Source organism: Pleuronectes platessa, chromosome 5 (genome assembly GCF_947347685.1).
Source record: "Pleuronectes platessa chromosome 5, fPlePla1.1, whole genome shotgun sequence".
Taxonomy (NCBI): Eukaryota; Metazoa; Chordata; class Actinopteri; order Pleuronectiformes; family Pleuronectidae; genus Pleuronectes; species Pleuronectes platessa.
The window spans coordinates 2,396,720-2,420,437 of record NC_070630.1 but is presented as its reverse complement, the minus strand read 5'-3'; the positions used below and the strand labels follow the sequence as shown (position 1 = coordinate 2,420,437).

At 41.7% G+C, this 23,718-nt stretch overlaps 2 protein-coding genes across 4 annotated transcripts; both read right to left on the bottom strand.

Annotated features, from left to right (window-relative positions):
• Positions 1-19: 19 nt before the first annotated feature.
• Positions 20-7,550, bottom strand: sertad3 (SERTA domain containing 3). Of its 3 annotated transcripts, XM_053421968.1 has the most exons (3): positions 5,901-7,550; positions 2,672-3,072; positions 20-2,560 (listed from the first exon to the last, which is right to left on the bottom strand). In XM_053421968.1, the coding sequence occupies exons 2-3, from the start codon at positions 3,063-3,065 to the stop codon at positions 1,992-1,994; spliced, it is 963 nt and encodes a 320-aa protein (XP_053277943.1). In that variant the 5' UTR covers positions 3,066-3,072; positions 5,901-7,550; the 3' UTR covers positions 20-1,991. The 3 variants fall into 3 exon arrangements, with proteins under 3 accessions (XP_053277943.1, XP_053277941.1, XP_053277942.1); XM_053421966.1 differs by having other exon boundaries at positions 20-3,072; XM_053421967.1 differs by lacking the exon at positions 5,901-7,550 and adding an exon at positions 5,101-5,877 and having other exon boundaries at positions 20-3,072.
• A 143-nt stretch (positions 7,551-7,693) lies between these two features.
• Positions 7,694-11,173, bottom strand: blvrb (biliverdin reductase B). The gene is made up of 5 exons (XM_053421970.1): positions 10,992-11,173; positions 9,570-9,731; positions 8,732-8,821; positions 8,460-8,591; positions 7,694-8,267 (listed from the first exon to the last, which is right to left on the bottom strand). Exons 1-5 carry the CDS (start codon positions 11,074-11,076, stop codon positions 8,113-8,115), a joined length of 624 nt encoding a protein of 207 aa, XP_053277945.1. The 5' UTR covers positions 11,077-11,173; the 3' UTR covers positions 7,694-8,112.
• Positions 11,174-23,718: the final 12,545 nt, after the last annotated feature.

Sequence of the window (23,718 nt, the reverse complement as noted above, 5' to 3'; positions counted from 1 at the left end):
GAGACCAAATAAAGAACAATTTCATTTTCACGTTTTATTAAAAACATCAGTACAAGTACAATATTTACCTTCTTTAAAAAAAGTCTAAATACATAGTATCTGAGCATTCTGCCCTCAATTTGAAAACACAACAAAATTAAAATATATGTAGAGAAAATAAAGGTTAATAAAATAACTGCCATAACAGAATATTAATAAACCAGTATTGAATGGTCAGACATGGGACATTAAATTACTCATCTTGTTAACAACAACATGCAGATTCTGAGTAGTTTTGAGACGACGTCCCTGCTGTTCAGAAATCTAACAAACATCATGTGCTTCCTCAGTGCCCCCCCCCCCCCCCGTCACGTGGTTATAACGACAGATCAACATCTAGAACCAATGACGTTACAGTTCACAGAACACTGAACAGGACCACACGTTACCTAACGGGTCTGACGAGGGCCAGTCGGGCCAAATCTTACCTGTAATGTAACATTTAAATAAATACAGAGTAAAACATAAACCACATGGCACCAGATTTTAAATGCATATCATTAACAAAAGTGCAATATCTCAGATGTAAACTAAACTTCTACATCTGTATAACAGAAGTGGTTGAGTAGTGGTTGTGACTTTAAATAACGTGGCACCTACAGGGTGGGGGGGGGGGGCTTATTTGGCACAGCACTGTAAAGGCTCTTTGAATAAAAGCATCTTCTAAAGGAAGATGAAAACTCGTGTGTGAGGAACCGTGACAGGACGAGGAGGACGGTTCCTGTGGCTCCTCAGCTGAACTCAGATCCTCTGAGAGGAAACGTGTGGGATGAAACTTAATCTGGTTTCACTTCTCACATGAAACAGGATTTGACTGTCAGCTGGTTTAAACAGGTTTTTAAAGAGTTGGGCTTTTTTCCAAAGAGCAATATGGAAGGACCACTTTCTTCTTTACTGCGAATACAGAATGCAATGTAATTATAATGCACCTTCAACTTCTGGTTACTAAAATATAACTGGTGATACTCAAGAAAAAGTGTCAAGAATTAAACATGATTAAAACTTTCAGTTTCATTTCTTCTTCTTCGCTAACTGCACAAAATACTGTCTCTTCCGGATTTCTTCTCCTGGTCGAACCACTTAATCTCTCAAAGTTTCAAGCTACCGTGTCCCTGTTCGGACCTGAACCTGAATCCGCCCTGAGAGATCAGATGACAGCGCTAAGTTCAGGTCTGACTGGACCAGAGTGTGTCCTGAGATCTGATCCCTCACGATGTTAAACCAGGTCTGAACGGAGACTAACGCTCACGTCTTCCTGGGAAACTCGACCGTTTGAAAATCCCGACCTGATCTCTTCACATCTGACGTGATTCCCTCCGTTACAACCAACTGATAAATATGAGGTTAAAGAATTTCTTCACAGAAGATTTGACCAATAACTTTTTTTTTGGTTTTTCAACCAGGCTCCTCCCACACCGTCCCATCCTCTCCGATCTCACGCTCACGTTTCACTCTGGTTCTAAAGGAATTCAGTCCACGTCTCCTGGATTAACACCAGGACTTCACAAACTGCGTGATAACACTGAACTTCACTATTTCCAATTATCTGAGTCACAATGGAATTAGTAATAAAATGCATTTCTACAGTTCATTATGCAGTGACTCACTGACTTGATTCTCCCCCTCACTCGATCTCCATTTCAGCAGAAACACAAATCCTTCCTGTTAAGGATTTTGAATTTCCACTTACAACAGGAGCTGTCCGATGCATCACAGCTTCTTTTGTATTTTCTGTCTTAAACATGAACCATTTCTACCTCTCGATAACTTTCCTACTACTTTCTACAGCTTCTAATACATCGCTCATTGAGCAGTTATACACATATGAACAGCAAAGAGAATATTGGACATGTTTGACAGTCCATTTGAAGAATTCAGTTTTTGTTCAGTTAGTTAGTTAAATGGTGTTCAGGTGACTTCCTGTTTAGGGTATGATGAAGCTGACGAGTCTCTCAGGACTCCACCAGGATCTCCATCAGGTGCTCCAGGTCCAGACCTTCTCTTGCATGATTGTGGCCGGAGAAGAGAGAAGACGGTGGCGAGGACAGAGAGGACGAAGAAGAGGACGAGGAAGACATCGGGCTGAATGAGGAGAAAGAAGGCAGACACTTCAGATTCTGGTTGAGCGAGAGGGAGAAGGGGTGCGAGGCGGGAGAGAACGGTGGCAGGTAGCGGAGAAGATCCTCCCCGGCCGGGAATCCACCTCCGCTGCCTCTGAGCCCGAGCACTCCCATGTCTCTCTCCAGCAGGGATGTGTCTATGTCCTGGAACAGATCTTCCACGGTGAGATCGCTGAGGTAGCTGGACCACATCACCTCCACGTTGCTATCCCGCACCCTGCACTCCTCCTGCGGCTCCCAGCTGCCCCCCCCATAACCCCTGACTCCCTGTTTCACCCACGCTGCGCTTCCCTCCGGGGACCTCGACAGGTTCTCCAGGGAGCGGAGGGGCGTCCGCGGAGCTGCCTGAGGGCTCCCGTCTATGGTGGAGTCCAGTGCGGAGAGAATGGAGGAAATGGCTGCTGAAAGGGAGAAATCAGGATCAGTGGTCATCGACCCCCAGTCCTCGTCTTCGTCTCCTAAAGACAGGGGAACATTTGATGTATACGAGTGGCAGCTTGCCGGACACCTACTTGTAACACAATTTGATGAGTAACCAGAGGAAACCACGGGGCCGGTGGAAAGTGCTGAGTGGCCGTTAATCACCGCTTCTGCAGGTTGGTGTCTTGCTGAAGGAACTCCGGTGAAAACACTCTCCTCCTCTTCTGCCGGGGGCTCAGATGGAGAGCTGCCTGGTGAGGCCTCCACCGAGGCGGCTCCGCTGGCCTCCAGGCTGATCTGCCGCAGCGTGTTGGCGATCAGCACCGACCGCCGCAGGCTGGGCTCCGGCAGCTCCTGGCCTCGCTGGTACTTGCTCAGGGAGACGGAGAACACAAACTGCCGCTGGCTCTCCCAGGTCAGGCTGCTCCGGTCGGACTCCTCCACGTCCTCTGGGGGGAACTTACGCTTCTGCCCCTTCATGATCATCTTTAAACTGCAAAACAAGAGAGGAGCGGTTGAAATGACCTGAAAGAGGGACATCAATTATTTACTGTAATCATTTTGTAAATGATCTGTTTCTCAAAATAAGAATGGAAGAGTTTGTCATAAACAGATATGACAAACTATTCGTGGAGGTCTGGGCAATAAGGCCAAAAGGATTCAAGATAAAAACCTTTCATATTAGTTTATATCTGTAATTATTGCTCTTTAGTGAGGTTGTGGTTTTAAACTCTTATTTATGAGAAGAGAATGACAAAACTTTTTTTTTAAAGCTAATTGACCTATTATAAATCTGACAGGGACCAGTTATGGGCTGGGCCTCCTCACTGTGCTTTAGTGTTATACTAATATATATATATTGATCCTTTGTTGTATTGGTATTGATGAAAGTTATGGTGAGATCATTTTTTATGTTGATCCCTAAATACACAGAAAATGATTATTATTGGCCTAACGATGAATTGACCAGATTGTAATAAATGGTTGTAAGGACAACATGAACTAATGTTCTAGATAAATAAGGGCAGATAATTCTTTGAGACAGAAGTTAAACTACGTAATGAATGTTTATTAAATCATTATTACATATTTTTGTAGAATATAGAGCAACGGTAAAAAACATATTTATAGATAAATAGGAAGCTGGTTAAGTATAAGATAATTATTGATGAATGACTTATGGAGAAGGTTTATTGATTTCTTCTCACTTCTTTTTGAAAGTATTTGTTTTTTATCATCACTGTTTGTTAGTGTTGAATAGATCAGATAACTAATTACTAGATATATTAATTAACTCTACTACTGATAACACTATCATTAATAATAACTATGTTGTCCCATAGTGATAGCTTAGTTTAAGTTTAGTTTGCAATAGTTTAAGTTCATTTTGAATTATTTAGTTTAGTTTGGAATAGTTTCGGTTATAGGTTTGGAATAAGTTCCGTTTAGAATAGTTTATGTTTTGTTTTGGATAGGTTTAGTTTAGTTTAGAATAGTTTAGTTAGGAATAGGTTTAGTTTAGGATAGTTTAGTTAAGAATAAGTTTAGTTTAGTTGAGAACAGTTAAAGTTTAGTTTAGAATGGTTTAGTTCGGAATAGGTTTAGTTTAGAGTAGTTTAGTTCGGAATAGGTTTAGTTTAGAATAGTTTAGTTCGGAATAGGTTTAGTTTAGAATAGTTTAGTTCAGAATAGGTTTATTTTAGTTGAGAATAGTTTAGTTCGGAATAGGTTTAGAATAGCTTTAGTTTGGTTGAGAATGGTTTAGTTAGGAACAGGTTTATTTTAGTTGAGAATAGTTAAAGTCTAGTTTAGAATAGTTTAGTTACGAATAGGTTTAGTTTAGTTTAGAATAGCTTTAGTTTGGATGAGAATAGTTTAGTTAGGAACAGATTCAGTTTAGTTGAAAACAGTTAAAGTTTAGTTTAGAATAGTTTAGTTAGGAATAGGTTTAGTTTAGTTAGGAATAGCTTTAGTTTGGTTGAGAATAGTTTAGTTAGGAACAGATTTAGTTTAGTTGAGAATAGCTATAGGTGTAGTTTAGAATAGTTTAGTTAGGAATAGGTTTAGTTTAGTTAGGAATAGCTTTAGTTTGGTTGAGAATAGTTTAGTTAGGAATAGTTTAGTTTGATTGAGAATAGTTTAGTTTGGTTGAGAATAGTTTAGTTAGGAATAGGTTTAGTTTAGTTAGGAATAGCTTTAGTTTGGTTGAGAATAGTTTAGTTAGGAATAGTTTAGTTTGGTTGAGAATAGTTTAGTTAGGAATAGGTTTAGTTACGTTTAGGTCGGAATAGTTAAAGTGAGTCTGAAGTGACGGGTCCACTGAGTCCGAGTTGGGGGATGTAACGTTAGTTTCACGGCGCAGGAGGGAAACAGCCACTTTCTGTAAAACGCCATTAAAACCACTCAGAGCCTCATCAACCAACCTCTCTTCAAACGTCCCAGTTCAAACCAAACGATCCGACACAAGAATGAAAACCACTGAACTTTAACTGGGTTTTAAAAAGTCTTTAAAGCAACCGACCTGTTAAATCACGTCTCCACCGTTACTCTTCCTCTTCTTCTTCTTCTTCGACGGTGAAAAACGAATCGATCGATTGAGTCGCAGCTTTTTTAACTCGTTTAGAAAAAGTGTTTTCATTAAAAACGCATGATTCGGGTTTTAAACCGTTTTAGATCGTCGCCGCGGACTTTCAGGAACCGACTGATTCTTCTCCCGCTCGTGATTTGAGTTTTACGCCAAAACGCCTACAGTTGGGGGCTGGAGCCGACGCGGGGCATTGTGGGTAGTGGAGTTTTACTGCGGTACATTCCAATACAGGAACTCTCAGAACTACAAATCCGCTTCAGATGCACGTTTGACAAGTTAATCAACAAATACAACGACTCCAGAATCATGATTGTATCACGTAGAGCTGCGGATTCACCTCCAGCCTCATTCAGCAGCCGCCAAACAAGGGTCGAGCTTGTTTTCATGGTATTTACATAACAGTGACTCCTAAATGATTAGATCAACCACGACAGGACAGGGATCACTGATCTGACAGGTCACTTTTAACAGTAAAGATAAGACAAAGTGTGAAACCACATCACAAACTTTACACAGAGTCACAATGTTCTAGATAAAGTTACACAAACAAAGTTTAAATACAAGTTTCTGTGAGAAAATAAAGCTTTCAACTTCCTACAGGATCGATAATCAAAACAGAGAGATTTTAAAAAGTAGGACACACAGAGAGGAAAAACAAAGTCTGCATCGTTTTGAACTCCAATTAAAAATGTGCAGTAGTTCAAATGAGACTTCAAGCAGGGACAGTTATTTACCTGAGAGCTGCAGGGACACGGGCAGTGAACTGAACTCCTTCAACATGTCACTCTTTATTTTCTGTTTCAGTTTAAATCCCATCAACACTCAAGACAAGAAGCAGCAGAGTCCAGACTCCTCCTCCATTTGAATAGAGGACAAACTGAGGGAAATAACATCAAGTTAGAGGAAAACACAGCCACTGCTTCTGCTCTCTTTCAAAATAAACTCCCGGGGAACCTCCGCTACAACCAAGTAAGTAATACGATATAAAATAAGAGAAACCTTTATTGATTGTTCTGAATCCTAATGGTTTTTACACACTTTGTGCACAGTGTGTAGATTTCCTTTTCTTTAGTAAACTTATAAATCTAAACTGGCATCATTTCAGAGTGCTGCAGCTTCCCATCATATATTTAGATGTGTTTAAATACATTTGCAAATCTCATATCCTTGTTAAACCATACAAATAAAATAATAATGAATACTTTATTAGTCCAATTATGGGACAACTTCCTGTGTTCAAGCAGCGAGGAAGAGGATAGTAAAAATAAACACTTTGTAAAAGTAATAAAGATACAACGTAAACATAAATATATATAATGTAAACAGATCAGATACAATGTAATATGATATGATGCATATATGTGAAATAGAACATGCACAGGTAGATATAATGATTGTGATGGTTATACACCAGCAGCAACACAATTACAACACAATAAAACACAACTCAACAAAATAGGATAGAATATCAAAAACCAAAAAAAAGAAAAGATTTGTATAAGAAATGTGGAAGCAGTGACTTAAATCACTGAGCATAAATATATTTAGAATTATTAATATTATTTAAAACCCCTCTCTACGACTAGCTTTTATTTTTGAGGGGAGATATGACGTATTTCCGATGCTGTGCTGGCTCTGCTTGGTTCACTTGACCCGTTTCAGTCAGGAGGAGTCACTACACGTGCAATTCATCTGACTGCAGAGACACGAGCTCACATGAGGTGAAGTGTGGGAGAAGCAGCAGGTCAACAACAGTGGTTCCCTCAAGTTAGTGTGAATATCAACATCTAAAGCACCTTCAGTCACACAAGGACCGCCCATAGAGACAGGTATAACTTAGTTGTGTATTTAAGTTCTGTTGACAATGTGAGTTAAGGTTTTAATCAAGCATTACCCTGAATATTTGCTGTTAGAAATTTAAAGAGTTTAATAAATGAAATATGTGAAGGACTTCACTTAGGGTACAAATACTTGTGGGCTGATTTATTCTGAAATGTTTCTGATCCTGATGATACTTAAACTCCTTCACAGTGATTAGATCGATCTGGGTAACTCTACCTCTGTAGTACTACTACTACTAATAATAATAATACTACCAATACTACTACTGAGAAGAAGAAGAAGAATTTTATCAATACGACTGATATTAATAAGAACAACATTAATAACTATAGTTATATAGCAAGTGCTTCCAAATAAAACAGATAATGCAGTGCTTAAATCCATAACACAAAATATAACAATATTAAATACTGTTAAATTATTGTTTTCAACCATAATGATACAAACAATAAAGTGAGTCTTATGAGCAGAACTCACAGGTAATGTTTCCAGTTGTTATTGTGGTCACTTCTCTCAGTGCGTGTTTAAGGCCTGGCAGTAGTTTGAAGTATAAAAGTTTGATAACCACTGTTCTATAGAGTAAATTACTGTTCAGGATCTTGTTATATAATTTAGTCACAGCCCAGCTGTTACTGGACATCAGCTTGAGCCTGGTCACATGACACTTCACTCTTTCACCAACACAGTTTGTACAATAAAGTGTTTTATTTTTTAACAGCTGTAAAAAGGGAGGCGACTGTTGGCCTCACATGACAAACGGGTCCATGGAGGAGAAAAGATCATGTGACAGCACAGACCTGATGGGAAGAAATGCACACAACTACAGAGCGAAAGCAGCTGTGCAGCCTGACACTGGTTTTAAAACGCCTCAGATTATTAAAAAATAAATTATTATAAATCAACAACAAGCTAAAGCTGCTCAATCATTATTATGGAAGGGAAAACAGCAAATCAAAGAAGAACAAACACATTTCTATAATTTATGTCTCAGCACTCATAAATATGGATTTTTCTCCAGTGTGTTTGATGGAGAGAAAAATAAAAAATACACAAGAAAAAGAATCTCTTCAGCACGTGGATGAAATCAGCCCGGTTGGTTCAGGATCATTTGTACTCTCCCCAAAGTCCGACCGTCTTGCCGTCCCACTCCGAGGTGGACAGACACTTGACGAAGAAATGTCCCAGGTCGTGTTTGGAGATGGCTCTTCCCTTTAGCATGTTCTCTGCTGTCAGGTAACACTCCGTCAGAGGAAGGTCGTCTGGAGGGAGCGAGACAATAACAGATGCTTTTCACAGTAAAATAACCATTAAAACAGAAATTTTCAATCAATGTTGAGCTTTGAGGTTTTGTGTTGTGTTGTTTCAAATCTACTTGGAATCCATTTTGTGTCAGGAGCCTGGCTAACTGTGGGTCTTTTTAGCAGCAACAGGAGTTTGTACTTCCTACTTACTGTCGATGTGAGGAGGCATGACAGCCACGTAGTCCAGCTCGGACTCTTTCAACACCGTGTACATCCTGTCGTGGTCCTCTGTCACGGGAAGCATACGGGGGGGGACCTTGGGGCGATCCCACAGCAGGAAGGCTGGAAGAGAGGAGGAGGAGGAGGAGGAGGAGGAGAAGGAGGAGGAGGAGGAAACATAGGAAAAACATTCTTATCATACACATGAGCTTCAAATACCCTCTCTCCATCTTGGTGATGACCACAGTGAGTCGAACTCGTACCTGACATGCAGCCGACCACTTTACGGATCCCTCGAGCTCTCATGGCCTCCACGATGTTCTTGGTGCCTTCAGACATCATGGTGGTTGAGCCTGAGGAACGCACGACAGAAAGAACAATGTGATGATTTGGAAAGTAAATCAACAATTAAAAACTTCATTAAAGAGTAAAGTACACACATGAAAAGAATATGGTTAAAAGCTTAAAATGTTGATATAAATTATATCTTTATATTTGCACATTTTGTTAACCGCCTCATGTCTTGTTTTGTGTTTCTATTTGTACTTCTTATCACATTTTCTACTTGTGCTGCCTCGTCAATTCAGAATTTCCACAACAGAGGATCAATAAAGGATCATCTTATAATCTTATCTTATCTAAATCCTCCTAAGTATTTTATATATGGTGTTATTCTGATTGTGGCACACTAACACGATGCTGTCACACTGGGTTGACCGTTGGGTTATCAGTCTTATGGCGACCTCTAGTGAATATATTATATTTTTACACAATTAAAAGCTCCAATCCTCCGTTTAGAAGGCAAACTTAGTCAGTTACATGAAAATGTGTGAAATGTAATAATCTGTGCAGGAAATCATATACAATTTATAAAAAAAAGAATCAAAAAATCATATGCTGCGCAGTCTGTGCACAAATGCATTGAGAAAAGAAATGCTGCAACTTAAGGAGATAAAATTCCAAACCACTGTAAAAAGATCACAAGAGTCAAGGGCCTTTAATCTCAATTAGATTCAGTAAAGTCACAGTTTGGTCTTTTTCAACCACATAGAATCCAAAGCTTAAGTGAAGAATCACTGGGAAACTAAAGCTTCTTCTTACTCAGGTCATTACGCGTGCCAAGGATGATGATGACAGCGTCCTGGCCCTCCATGGCCGTCCTCACGTCCTCTTTATTCAGGACGTCTCCCACCACCACTCTGGAAGCCCTGTGGTCAGCGGGCAGCTTGGTGGGGTCCCGCACCAGCACCGTCACATTGTACCCTGAGGGAGGACACGTGGAAAACCAAACAGGTCACCGATTTCCCAGTGAAAAACTCATAGATTATGTGACTGATATCTTTGATTGTGTGAAATTCCCTGGATTGATCTTTCAGGGACTGTTGGGCCTTGGATTCACATGGATTCAACTTTGTGACACAGCTTCTTCCACATGGAATAAGAGTCTTCTTCCAGAAGCTGTATAATATTGACTCCACCCATCCTGAGCAGGCGAGATACTGACATCTTCTACTATCAGCTGTCGGTGCCACGCTGTGACTCAGCACATTGCTGCTCTGCAACGTCTAGCGTGACTCAGTTTTTTTTTTAGCGGGAGGAGAGGAAATGAAAATGCTGTTGAATCAAATTATGCTTGTGACACGATGTGTGATTTGTGTCAGTGTGAGTTTGCCTGTGTTTTGCATTTGTGAGTCTTTCAGCAGGAAATTGAGGCAATTACAGCAGAGACTTGCAGTTAGAGTCATATTCCAATGTGACTTTAGGAATGAAACTACATTTAAGCTTACACGAAGAAGTCATTTCTCATATTAAATTATGCTAGTCTTCAAAAGCATTTAAAGTAGGACTGGAAAATATGGACAAAATCAAATATCACCATATTTTTGTCATATCTTGATACAGTTACTGCAATAAATAATTTATTGATCTTTCAGATGATTCCTGGTTCTCATGCAGTTCTGAAAGTTTGGAGGGATGTTATGCATTAACTGAAATGTGAATAACCACAAGTTAAGCTATAGCCTGCTCTATAACCATTACAGCATTAGTATAAATAATTAAGATATACAATTTATTCACAACCCTATTAATCTATGGCAGTGGCAGATGTTGACTCTCTTAATCCTAAAATGAATTACATCCAATAACAATTATATATACATATTTATAAATCCATGTGTCTTAATATTGTTCATCTTATCTTGGCTCAACTCCTGTTGTCTTTAATGTGCATCTGGAATTGACCAATAATAATATTATTTAAAAGAAGAAATTATCATATTATTATAATCCCTCATCCAATGCAAACCTATAATAATGTAAATCTATTATTGACTGATTATTGATTCAAGCTTCACAGGTGAATCCCTCTGTTTAACTCCTGTTTGGATCAGTGAACTTTGACTGACAGCACTTCCTGTGCATATCAAGTCAATAAACTGAACCGAACACGTCAGTTAGCAGATGTTAGCAGATGTCAGCAGATGTCAGCAGATGTTAGCAGATGTTAGCAGGTGTTCTCACCTGCAGCCGCCGCCAGGGGCAGAGTAGCCAGCCCGCTCATTCCCGTGGCTCCAAAGATCACCACGTTCTTGATGGACTCGGACATGTCTGGTAGGAGACGAGGAGCAGCAGCAGCAGCTTGTTCGATTCTCTGCGGTTCGACGGACACTCACTTCAAAACACTCTCACGTGTCATCATATGTAACCGCGCAGAGACACGCCCCCTCTATCTCAGACTTCCGCGTCCCAGACTCCTCCTCCTGTGTTAAAGTGACACTGCACATGTGTGTGTTTTAAACTGTCATCTTAATTATGAATGAGAGATATCAATGCTGCTTTCAATATCACATTATTCAAAAATAAATAATCTATAATTAAAGGTTGAACGTGTGTTATAACACCACCTAGTGTTCCTAGGGTTTGATTTATCAACAGAGACAAAGCAGTCGTGGAACTGAGGAACATCTTCATCCTCTCCCTCCTTTCTTTCCCCTTCAGTTCTCTCCTTCTCCTTCTTCTTCTCTCTCTCCAGCTGCTCTTCATTTTCTCGCTTCCTCTCTCTCTTTTCATTTTCCTCCTTTTGACGTCCAGCTTGTACTCATCGGTCTTCAAGGCGAGTTCCTGAACAAGACAGAGACAACATAAGTGTCAAGATGAAACAAACAATCCTTATAAATCAAATCTAAAATGATCTGATGCAACGTACCTGAAGCGCAATGTTCATCAGGAACCAGAGTTTTACTTCTTCCTCCATCTTTCTCTGGTTCATCAGATCCTCCCTCTGCTGGAAGCTGGCCTCCTGATCCAGGACGCTGCTCCTCAGCTTCTCCTCACAGAGCTTCAAATATCAACTTCCACTCATTTTCAGGTCTCTGCTTCTCCTGCAGCTGGATACGTCTTCTTCCTCCTTTACCAAGTGACTGAAAGACACAAATACACACAACCGTTAAAAACATCTGACTTCAGACATACAAAGAGATAGGAGCTGTTTCATCTGATTCGCTGAGCCCACTGGATTTAGTCATTTACAACATTTGCTTTTAAAGACCATCCTATTTAAAATGATCTTTTTTTAAATAAAAAAAATACAAGGTGGTTTTAAGAAGTAAAAGTAAAAAAGGAAGCTTTAGAAGAATTCTCCTGCTTAGAAGAAACTTACTTCACCTCTTGAGCAGTTGATCCGCTTCATGTTGGTTGGAGATGCTGTTTCTCACCAGTAGGGAGTGCTGCCGAGCACTCACTTCCAGCGGCCTTGTCGAACACCCCCTGGTGGCTGACTGCAGTGTGGGTCATAATTCCGGCCTCCTCCATGTAAGCAAATGGGACATGAACCACAGTAAAGAGTAACGTCTGATAATAAGTTGTTCTCGGTCATTTTAGGTTGTTCTTATGATGCCGATGTGTTCCAGGGAAGTTTGGTTTCATTTGTCATTTGATGCCAAAAAAACGAGGTGAAAAGGTCACGATTGACCCCTGAGACTGACTCATGATTGGTCAAGCGTGTATATGGGCGGGACCTCAATCCCAAGGCTCCATCCCGATTGCTACTGCGCAGACAAATGCACAAGATGGCGGCCCTTGAATCCGGGATAGTTTGGCTCCATTTCTGGAGAGAGGGAAGAAGGAGAGAGGAGGAGTTTAGGTTACACCTCTTTTACCTCCATTCCAATGGTTGGTCTGACTGTGGCTAACATATCTGGTGTGGTGACCAAGCAATATTTTAACTTATAATTAGTCCGTATGATTATGTTGATGCATTATTAAGCCCGTCTATTGGTCGACCCTCATATTTGTTTTTATTTCTATTGTTTGTCCGGCGGGAAAAGGAATCAATGTTTCAGAGTGACAGACGACATCAGTCTGCTTTAGAGCAGGTGTACGATCATTTGATCATCACTCCTCTCCACCCTCCCTCCCTCCCTCTCCTCCTCTCTTCTCTCTCCTCCCTCTCCTCATCTCTTCTCTCTCCTCCCTCCTCCCCCTCCTCTCTCCCTCCCTCCCTCTTTCTCTTCTCTCTCCCTTCACCTCTCCTCCATCCTCCATCCCTCCCTCCCTCCTCTCTCCTACCTCCTCTCCCGCTCATGTCTCTCCCCTCCTCTCCTCCCTCATCTCTCCTCCTCTTCTACCTCCTTTCCCCCCTCTCTTCCCTCCCCTCACCTCCTCCCTCGTCTCCTCTCCCCCCATTCCTCTCCCCCTCTCCTCTCCTCCCTCTTCTCCACCTCCCTCCCCCTCCTTCCTCCCCTCCTCTCCCCCTCTCCTCTCCTCTCCTCCCTCCTCTCCTCCCTCCCCTCCTCTCCCTCTCTCCTCTCCTCCCTCGTCTCCTCCCCCCTCCTCTCTCCTCCCCCTCCTCTCCTCTCCTCCCTCTTCTCCCCCCCTTTCCTCCTTCCTCCTCTCCTCTCCCCCTCTCCTCTCCTCTCCTCCCTCCTCTCCTCTCCCCCCTCTCCTCTCCGCCCTCTTCTCCCCTCCTTCCTCCCCACCCCTCCTCCCCCTCTCTCCTCTCCTCCCCCCTCCTCTCTCCTCCCCCTCCTCTCCTCTCCTCCCTCTTCTCCCCCCCTTTCCTGCCTCCTCCCTCCTCTCCTCTCTGCTCTCTGCACTGATGCTGATATTTCAGTGCAGCCTCACCAGTGGAGAGGAGGAGGTGGAGGAGGTGGTCGCTGTGTCAGGTGGAAACACGGACCTCTATGGATCATCACCTCCTTCCAGCACCGGCTCACATCCTCGGCAGCACCGACAGCGTCTCCCGGCCGGCGCTTCACCGCTGCAGGGACGCAGCGCCCCTTCCCCCGCCGACACTCCGCGTCTCCCCGGTGCAGACTCCCCGGACCTGTCCTGTAAACACCCGGACGAAGGAGGACTAACCGAGGAGGAATAAAAGGCTCCTCCATTGACAAACCGCTGTCCTCATCGATTCAGCCCGTCTTGGTGGAGGAGGACAAAACCAACCCCCCAGGAAGCTGCCACCGAAGCCGAAGGTAAGGCCGACAGATTGATGACAGGATGCCTCCTCTCTCCGCTCCGTGCACTCGTCCCCTGCAGGGGAGCGAGGAGGAGGTGCGCGGTGTTTTGTTGCGGGGACGCCGGCCTGCATTTGGGTGCAGGGTACCGCAGTGATCCGGTGGAGGGACGCGCTGTTTCACGCATTATTTCAACGACACGCGTTACGCGGTGCACGCGTGGAGACGTGTTTGCGGAGCCTGCCGGAGCTCGGTGTCTCGTTTTGGCAGATGAACGGGTGCAGAGGCCTAGTGTCGGGGCTGCGGGGAGAGGATGCATGTTCCCGGCTCGGTCCTGCATCAGAACATCTAACTTTAAATCACAGAGGGGCTGGTTGGTTCTATTCTCCATCCGCTGCAAACAAACAACCACAACTTTCCCCCAGAATCTCTGCGGCAATGCTTAAAACACTGAACCCCTGCAGGAAGTTAAATTGTGTCTGTGACCTCAGATTACTTCCCACAATCAAGGGGTGGATTTAGCGCTTCTGTTGGGGGGGGGTAATAAATTCCTGATGATGGTGTGCTTTAGTGAGACCAGGCCAGCAGCAGCACAGCAGCCTTCAGCAGCACGAGGAGCAGATGCACTGGAGCCTGTCAGGTCCTAATGTTCTGTGTTTGATCACAGCTGCAGTGGAAAGTGACCTCAGATATCTGCTTATTACATATTAGGAATCTGCAGCTACTCATCCAGATGTGTGGTTAACTGGTGCAAGGTGTGTGTGTGTGTGTGTGTGTGTGTGTGTGTGTGTGTGTGATGGTGGACAGAAAAGAGAAAACACACAAGCATCGACTAGATTGTGATTTAGCTTTAATTCACTTATTTCATAATGGATTCTACTGCAGGTAACGAAGTGCCAGTCGTCCTCTCACGCTTTCCGTTGTTTGCAGAAGCTCAGATGGAAAGTTTTTAACCTTGTATTTGATGGAAGATGAAGTCTTTCTGTTACGCACACACAAGAGGCTGCTCATCAGTTTGGTTCATTTAGTGAATTTACTACACCTAATGGTGTCATGTCTCATATCTCTGACATTTCTACGATACTAAACTAGATATGTTATATTCAACATTTTGTCCACATTGACACCTTCAAGTGACCCTCGCACTATTTTACGTTGGTACATCTGGTGCTAATAACAGAACCCAACCTTTTTAGTAACTTTTATAGTGCTTACTATTATACGATATAGTGTACATACACATATTGTACACATTATCAAGGTCAAACGTTATAAAAAGATATGGATTTGAAACGATGACTGCTACATCACAGATCACTGCACAGCTCAGTGTTAGTATGGAGTCCCTCTCCTGCTTGTCGTCATCCTCTGGATGATGAGCGGCCTCCTCTCCTGGACTCTGCCGCTCTCTGCTGCCGCTCTGTCGTTCATCCCACCACAAGGTGACTGTTGGGAATAAGACTCGTGGTCCTGCCAACTCAGAACTAGGCGGCGGCTGCTGCACTTGCTTACAGATGTTGTTTCACTCTGCTGGGGTGAAGTGAGTGGAAGAGACTCAATGCAGTGTGTAAAGTGCACACTGTGTGTAGTCACAGTGAGGGAGCCTGTGTGTGTGTGTGTGTCTGTGCAATAGAGCGAGAGAACCTCCATCCCTGGAACATCAGCCTCGGTTTCGGATATTTTTGCAAAGTGAGATCATCCTGGATCAAATTTACTATAAATCTTTATAACAGTCAAATTCAAGGTTGGGGTAGGTTCTCATGTCATTGAACTAAATATCACACAGACTATCAGATACATTGAGTTGACTGATTGTGCATCACTGCTTGTTATTTGACACAGAAATGAGAAATATATCAGACCCAGGAGGAACAAACTTCAAATCAAATATACCTCATTGTCCCCGTGGGGAAACTTTTCTTGGGCCAAAGTACTACAGCAGCTGCAGGACATGTACAACAAACAGTACACAAGGACGTGTAGGAGAATAATGCAGAATAAAAGTGAGTGGAATATTGCACCTGCCCTAAAAACACTTATAATTATAAAAACACACTCACAAAAAAACTGGGATTAAAACCTAGAAACAGACAAAGTGCAAAGGTTGCTGAGACGTAAGAGAAGCAAGATGTTTCCTTTTCAAGTAACGTGATGGACGGTGGGATGAATAAAAGCTGGAGGCGTAACTTTCTGAAACAGTTTTCCAAAGTTTTATTTCATACTTAGAAAGGCCAGAAGAAGCCTGTTGGGATTTTATGAATCAGATTAATTTGCAAACCCTGTGATGCTTATATACAGAAATGGGTTTTAGTGACAGTGATGAACACAAGAGCCACAAGTCCTCACATATGACATATTATTATATATAATAACATATATTTAGCAAGTTTAACTTGAATTAATGTCTATGTGATGCGATGACATCAATTTCTTTGCATCAGGCAGAGTGTCGGGATGACTCATCGTGGAGAATATTGATGTTTTACTAAATTTCTTCAGATGCTGCAAAGGGAATTTATTTGATACTTGATTTTTAAATATCTCTAAGATATTGTTGACCCATCGTGTGTGTGTGTGTGTGTGTGTCTCTCTCTTTCTCCATTAGAGAAACAGAGACACAGAGCTGCTGCCACTGACTGATTAACACTGGCAGGTGTCTCTCTCTCTCTCTCTCTCTCTCTCTCTCTCTCTCTCTCTCTCTCCTTCTCTTTCTTTATCTTCCCGCTGATTGTTTCTCTTTTGCTCCTAAACTTTCTTTCCTTTTCCCCAACTCTCTCCCTCTCTCCCTCTCTCCCTCTCCTCCTCCACGTCTTCCTTCTTATGTCTCTTTAACCTCTTTGTCTTGTCTCTTTCTGTATCTATCGAGCCTCCTGATCGTTTACTCTCTGTCTTTTGATTATGTCTCCCTCTCTGCATCTGTCTCAAAATCTAGCCTCTAAAGAGACGGACACTCAGATGTCCCTGATCTACTTCAGCCTATTTTTGGATCATAAGTGCAGCTAAATAATAAGAAGGGAAAGAAACAAACAACAGAGCATCTTCATATAAATCTTTCCTGGTGTGTTTTCTTCCATATTTGGGTGAATTTCACGTGTGATCTTAGTTCCAGTTAGAGATTTGAAATCTTTAGATACAACAAGGACACACAATTCAATATATCCACCATAGATCTGTGTTTCCGCTGCCTCAGCACTTATGGAATGATATTGATCCAGTTTTATTATTATTAATTAAGAGCCTTTACATTTCCCTGCTCACGTTTTGATTGAAGGACGTTTGTAAGTGAACAGTTTGTGTAAGTTTCCCCTTTTCAAAACAAACTGTTCAAACATCTACAAAAGTCCAGGAACTAAACAGAGGAGCTAAACTTTCCTTTAGCACAAATCTGCTTCGGCTGCACTCCAGTTCCTGAAGATGACATTTATTAAAACAGTTTCACCTGAGACCTGAGAACCAACAGGTTCAAGAAAGGTGACATGTCGAGTCCTAATGGAGAATCAAATCCTAACAAGTGCTGATTAAGAATAGAAAGCTTTTATTATTATACAGAAACCATGCGATGACAGGAGGAGCGCTACAGCTCCTCTAGAGTCGAGTTCAAAAACTGGAACTATATTAATAGAAACGTTTTTTGGGGAAAATGCTCCTGGAGCCTGTTCAGGTCTTTTTAGTAAATGTTGCTCTGGGCCTGAGTGGTGTTTTTATTTTGTTGAGGTTAGCAGAGGATCAGAAAATATAACCTCTGGAAAATATGGAACTAGATTAATCGAAAAGGTTTTTGGAAAATGCACTTGCAGCTTGTCGGGATTGGATCCTTATGGGTGTCATTTGGACCAAGTCATATTTTACTAACTAAACCAATCCTGTCAATTTCTCAAACTGGAATTGGACTTTTGATTTTGTTTTTGTCCGGTGAACATCCACAGTGGTTGGGAATGTGAATGGAAAATGAAATTTGCTCTTTTCCCTTCTTGATGACAGTGATATAGTTTTATAAATAAACGAGCCGCTCAGTCTTCGGCCTCTGAATATTCTGCTGTCGTGCAGCGTTTTCAGGGTTAAGTGCTCGTTTCAAGGTTGCCTGGTGTGGCCGTTGTTCTGGAACGATTAGAGTATTGTCACTCTTCGGTAACATGGAGGCATCATGCCAATCGCTAAAAGCCAAGAACACACGTGTGGAGGCCAGGCAGAGAGGATGGGAGGAGAGGGAGAGGACAGTTTAAAAAAAAAAAGGGTGAATGATAATAAAAGGAGACAGGTGGTGGTGGTTGGTGGGGGTGGGGGGGGGGGGGACGCTTTCATTGCTCCATTGGCCTCTTGGTTTATTGTGGTTACAAGAAGCAACAGTGTAGCTGGGGATGATAATAAGGGTGAGTGGTTAAGAGGAGAAAGTATGACTGATGCTTCTACACACACACACACACACACACACACACACACACACAAACTCATACATATAACCGCTGACACTATGAGGTCATTGATTGAATAAACTCTTTGTTTTACTTGGTTATAAATTCAGTGTCTTTGTATTTTGGATATTTGACTGAACTTAATGTGCGACTTGATGACGTCACCTTGCGTCTCACAGAGTTTTTTGGACTTTTCCTTATTTTGTGATGAATGTAAAGACCAAATAATCAACGCAGCAGCTTTAATAATAATTAATATGAATTGATAATGAGAATCATTAGTTGCAGTTAACCAATTAACACCTGTAAAGTCGAGCAGTACAATAGAGGAGTTTGTTTAGGATTCATTTAGTTAAAAATATGTGTTTTTCACTATACCATTATTTCTCTCATACATTGTACATGGGGATGTACACACACAGACACACAGACACACACACACACATACACACACACTGCTCTCTCATCCAGCTCCATGGAGAGATCAGAGAGGCTGCTGCTGGTTCAGTGTTTGATGGTTCAGTGTAAGAACAGTTGACTCTGACGTGTGAACCTGTGGAGTTCTGGATCTGAGACAAACCTCAGATCCAGAACCAGACCCACTTTCCAGAAAGAACAAGAAACATCCTTCATCTCAGTCATATGTTCCAGTTTGTGTTTTTATCACGAAAAGATGATCGAAGATTTTAAATCATATATTTACAATTTATTACAACAATAAATGGACGACAGGCGAAATGAGCAGCGGATGTTCTCGTCACTTTCATTTCAGTGCAGCTTCGTCCTTTTAGGTTTTGATCCCTGACTTCACGTCCTGGCTGCTGGGAGGGCGGCAGCATTACTCAGCACTTTATTTTTAACACTGTAGTAAAGAAGCTGAATTAATACAGCATTTGAAAACGGGTAAAATAATATGTGCAGTGTGAAGACGATTATCCTTTAAACATTAAACATATACACACTTATTGTCCGGGACTCACTGAAGCTCACGGAAGAGCAGTGAGCTTTTAAATAAATAAAAAATTATATTGATTGAAGAAACAATGACACAGGCATATGATGATCCCTCCTTTAGTTAGCACAAATACACTTTGTGGTTATGCTTTCTCGTTTGCTGTAGTTTTGACTTATTGATAAAGATTTGAGCAGGAACACATGTTGGGAGATGTTATTAGTAACTGTACAGTCATTTTCATGAGGTGGCAACATGGCAGCGCACATATCCAAGAGAATTTGGCTTCATTTCTGGATATTGGGAGGAAGTTGACACGCGTCGTCCATCTTTACCTTCCATGATTTAGACAAAGATACACTAGGTTAAATATTTGGACAGTGGCATCATGCGTTTTTAGGAAAAGGGGACAGTCAGGACTCTCTGCTCCTTTGAGTTAGACCATTCTTGAAAATAAAGCAAAACCTAATATTTCTCCGTGGTATATTTAACAAATGGATGGAATACGCTTTTAAAGTTTTTTCACATTGGTCTCCATGTTTTGAAGATATTGCTGCTGCTGGTGTGAGACTGAAAACTCCAACTGTTCTGAATGTAGATACAATTTTTAAGAGGTCAACGTTTCTCTTTGTCTTTTCTCCATCTGAGATCTCCAGGCTGTGTGTGTCTGTGTGTGTGTCTGTGTGTTATTGTCAGATATAGCATTGATTCTCTTGCCTCGGGGCTGACTGGTTCCTGAACAGCTGAGTCTGATTATTATGAATAAAGGTGATAACACACACACAGACACACAATCACACACACACACACACACACACACAAAGACACACACACACACGCACACACACACACAAACACACCAGAGCTATCCTCTGTGTTGTGAGTCTGATTGATTGAAAGACACCCGATGGGGGAGGTTAGGCAAGGATCATGGCAAAGCAGAGGACACACACACACACACACACTCACACACACACACACACACACACACACACGCACACACACACACACACACATATATACACACACACACACACACACACACACACACCACAGTATTTTGACCTGACAGTGTAGCAGTTTGACTGATGTGGACTTGCAGTTGTGGGGCAGATATTGATTTCCCTCTAATCCAATGATCTCATCACATGTAACTGTGATATTATACATACTTATATCTTCCTCTCTCCTTTAGGTTTCTACCGTGAGTTTTTCGACCTCATACAATCGTAGATCAGCTGGTTATCATGCTAACGGCAGTACATACTGTATCATTATGTCAAAACTCGTACTTCTTCACAGTTTATTTATAATCTCAGTTAAATGGTAAATGTTTAAAACTCATAATCACACATGGCTTTTAAAGAATTACACTGTACCAGTTGCAGTGAGACAAAACGTTTCAGATAAGCTAATATAATATAAATCCAGTGCAGCTTTTGCAGTTCTTAAAAAAATAAAATATTATTGCAAATAAATACAAAACCCCTAAAAAGCTCATGAAGAGTTTCAAAGTTTTAAATCATTACTCTATCTGCTGTAGCTGTTCTGTCAAACTCTCAATCCCACTGCACCATTTTACATGTTTTCATCATCAACATCCCAGAAAATAACAAGGAAACAACTTTTGACAACAGGATGTGAACAAATTAAAGAAGTCACAACTTCTTTTTATCTTTATCCAAATCTTCCTGAGAAGGAATCGATCTCTCATCTCTTATCTGTGTCTGGAGACAGAGCGACACAGAGTTTCCGTTCAAACATACACAATATTATTACAATAATTCACTTTATACTTTTGGACACTTTCATTCATAACTTTATCGATGATTCTCAAGAATATAACCATCTGATTAATCTGCAAAAATAGTTGTTTGTCCAGTATGGACTGCATTACTTCAAATACTTACTAATACTTAAAGTACTCCTTACACTGTTTTGTGTAGAACTGGTGTTTTACTTCCTGCACAGTGGGATTAGCACCTCTACATAACTGCACACAAGCTGATGTTGATACTGGTTTTTCTTTTGTGTTGGGTTCTGCTGCAGTCCACCATCTGCCTCCTCATCCCACAGAAAGCACCATAATGTTTGGCTGTTATTCACTCCAGGGAGAGCAGCTAGGTGCATGAGCACAACTACCCCTCCTCGCACCGCCGTGCAGGGCACCGTGACATTTACTCGATACGGCTGCGTTGTTTTCCAGTGGTTTAGGAACAGTGACAACTGTGAGCTCGGGTTTTGTGGCGGTGGAAAAGGAGGAAGAGGCCAGAATAAAAAGAGGTGGAGGACAAAGAGATTTACAGCAGAAAGGTTGAAGCAGAAAAAGTCAGGGAAACGTGTGAACCCTTCACGGCAGCTTCAGTCCCACGGAATCACTTCTAATCATTCACTCGGAATCATAATGAATCAACCACCAACTCGTAATCATTAAAATCTTTGATCCAGTTTTAATTAATGTAAACATGTGACACAAACACACATCCTGCTGTTCAGACTTTCATTAATTTCACATTAAATCTGTGAATTTTGCATTGGTGCATCTGTCTTTTTAATTTATTTGATGGATATCTCTGTGTGTGTGTGAGAGAGAGAGAGGGAGATTGAGGTAGAGAGAATGAGAGAGAGAGAAAGAGAGAGAGGGAGGTAGAGATGGGGGGAAGGGAGAGGGCTGAGGGGGATTGAGAGGGAAAGGACATTTTTCATTCTGTGTTATCTTACAAGGCATTTCAAGGACAAGGGCTCCTGTGGTGCAGAGAGAGGTGAGCAGTTTTAGGGCCTTGAGAGAATCCCAACATACATCTGATGGGGGGGGGGGGGGGGCACAGGAACTACAAATAGATCTGGGTAATTTCTTTAATTTCAGATGCACAATGTGAACCTATGAGCCTTTCACAGACATGTCTGCATCAGCGTTTTACAGAATAAAATAATTTATGCATCCATGCTTATACTCTACATAAGAAGTACGCTTGTTTCCTTTGTTTATGGTTAAACAGTAAAATAGCAAGCCTCAGTTATAGTTCTTTGTCATATTGACATCTTAGGAACCAATGCATTTAAATAAGTTACAAAATAAAAGTGCCTGCCACTCAAAAATGTCGCCCGTAACAAAATGATGGGAACTTGTCTTCAAGGTGTATTTCCCTGTTTTTTTGTAATCGCTAAAAAACAATAGGAAGTCACAGAAAAGTGTAAATCAGAAGCTGCAGGACGTTTCCATCATGACATTTCTACATCAGCTCTGTCCCTCGGCCCGACGTGTGGAAACGCTCAGTGAGGACGAGGGTGTGATTTCCACAACACGCTAACATGGATTCCTCCAGCGTGTGCAGCTTCGGAGAAGAGCACCAAATGGCATATTTCATATCCTGTGGGCACATCTGCTCTTTCCCGGAGAAACCACTGCCTGTGTTTTCTATCTGTCACGTGTGCACGACAACATGAGATGAACTGACATATTTACATGTTTGAACCTGAACACGTTATCGTCCGTCGTAGAGAATAAATTATATATATAAAAACAAACAAACAACAATTTCTTTCACAAACATGTTTAAACATGCTCTGCCTTCTGCTGGTTAACAACCATCATCAATCACTACAACTATTTCTTATATCGTTATTTTTCAATGCATTTTTTGATTTTATTTAATTCAATTTAATTCTATTATTTCACCTGTATTTGTTTTGTATCTGTGCTGCTGGAATATTCACATTTCTCTCATGGGGATCACCTTCTTACCTTCCAATCTACATGCCTGCCTGTCTACCAAACCTTCTACTAACTAACTAGCTATGGGCGTCACTTTACAAGACATAAACTGTCATGAACCATTTAAAATACATAGATTTTTGATTTCAGAGTCAATAAACAGACATATTTCCCTCATATCTGCACCCTTACAAAACTGTCAGGCCTTTAAGTCAGCTGGTGTTTTGTCTTCTTCTGCATTTGGCTGTTTTCGAAATGTTTCCCTTTCTTACTTCTCAAGCTGCTCCGTGTGATTTCTTGGTGAAGTTATTTTGGTCGTCAGGTGCTCAGCCATCAGGACGGGAGAGATAAGAGAGACTAATAATTTTCAGTCTGTGTCCCACCGTCCTTTGGATCATCAGAGAGGTTTTATTTAAAGCTTCTCTATTGTGAAATGCTCTGATTCTAAGGACAGGTGTGTTTCTTCATGGACTCCCGAGCAGTTTTCTCTTTTTGCTGTGACTCGTATTTTTTGTACACTCGGTTAAACTGGTTATTTCTCTCTGGGAATGGTGAGTGTGAAGTTGAGTGAGCGTGTGTGAGTAAATTGGGGTTAAAAGGTGCGTGAAGTCAGTCGGAGTGTGAAGCGTCAACAGATTCTCAGACGTGGGGATTAGTTTGATGGTTACACAGGGATGACGAGAACACAGCAGTGACGCCCGTCCTCTTCATTCTG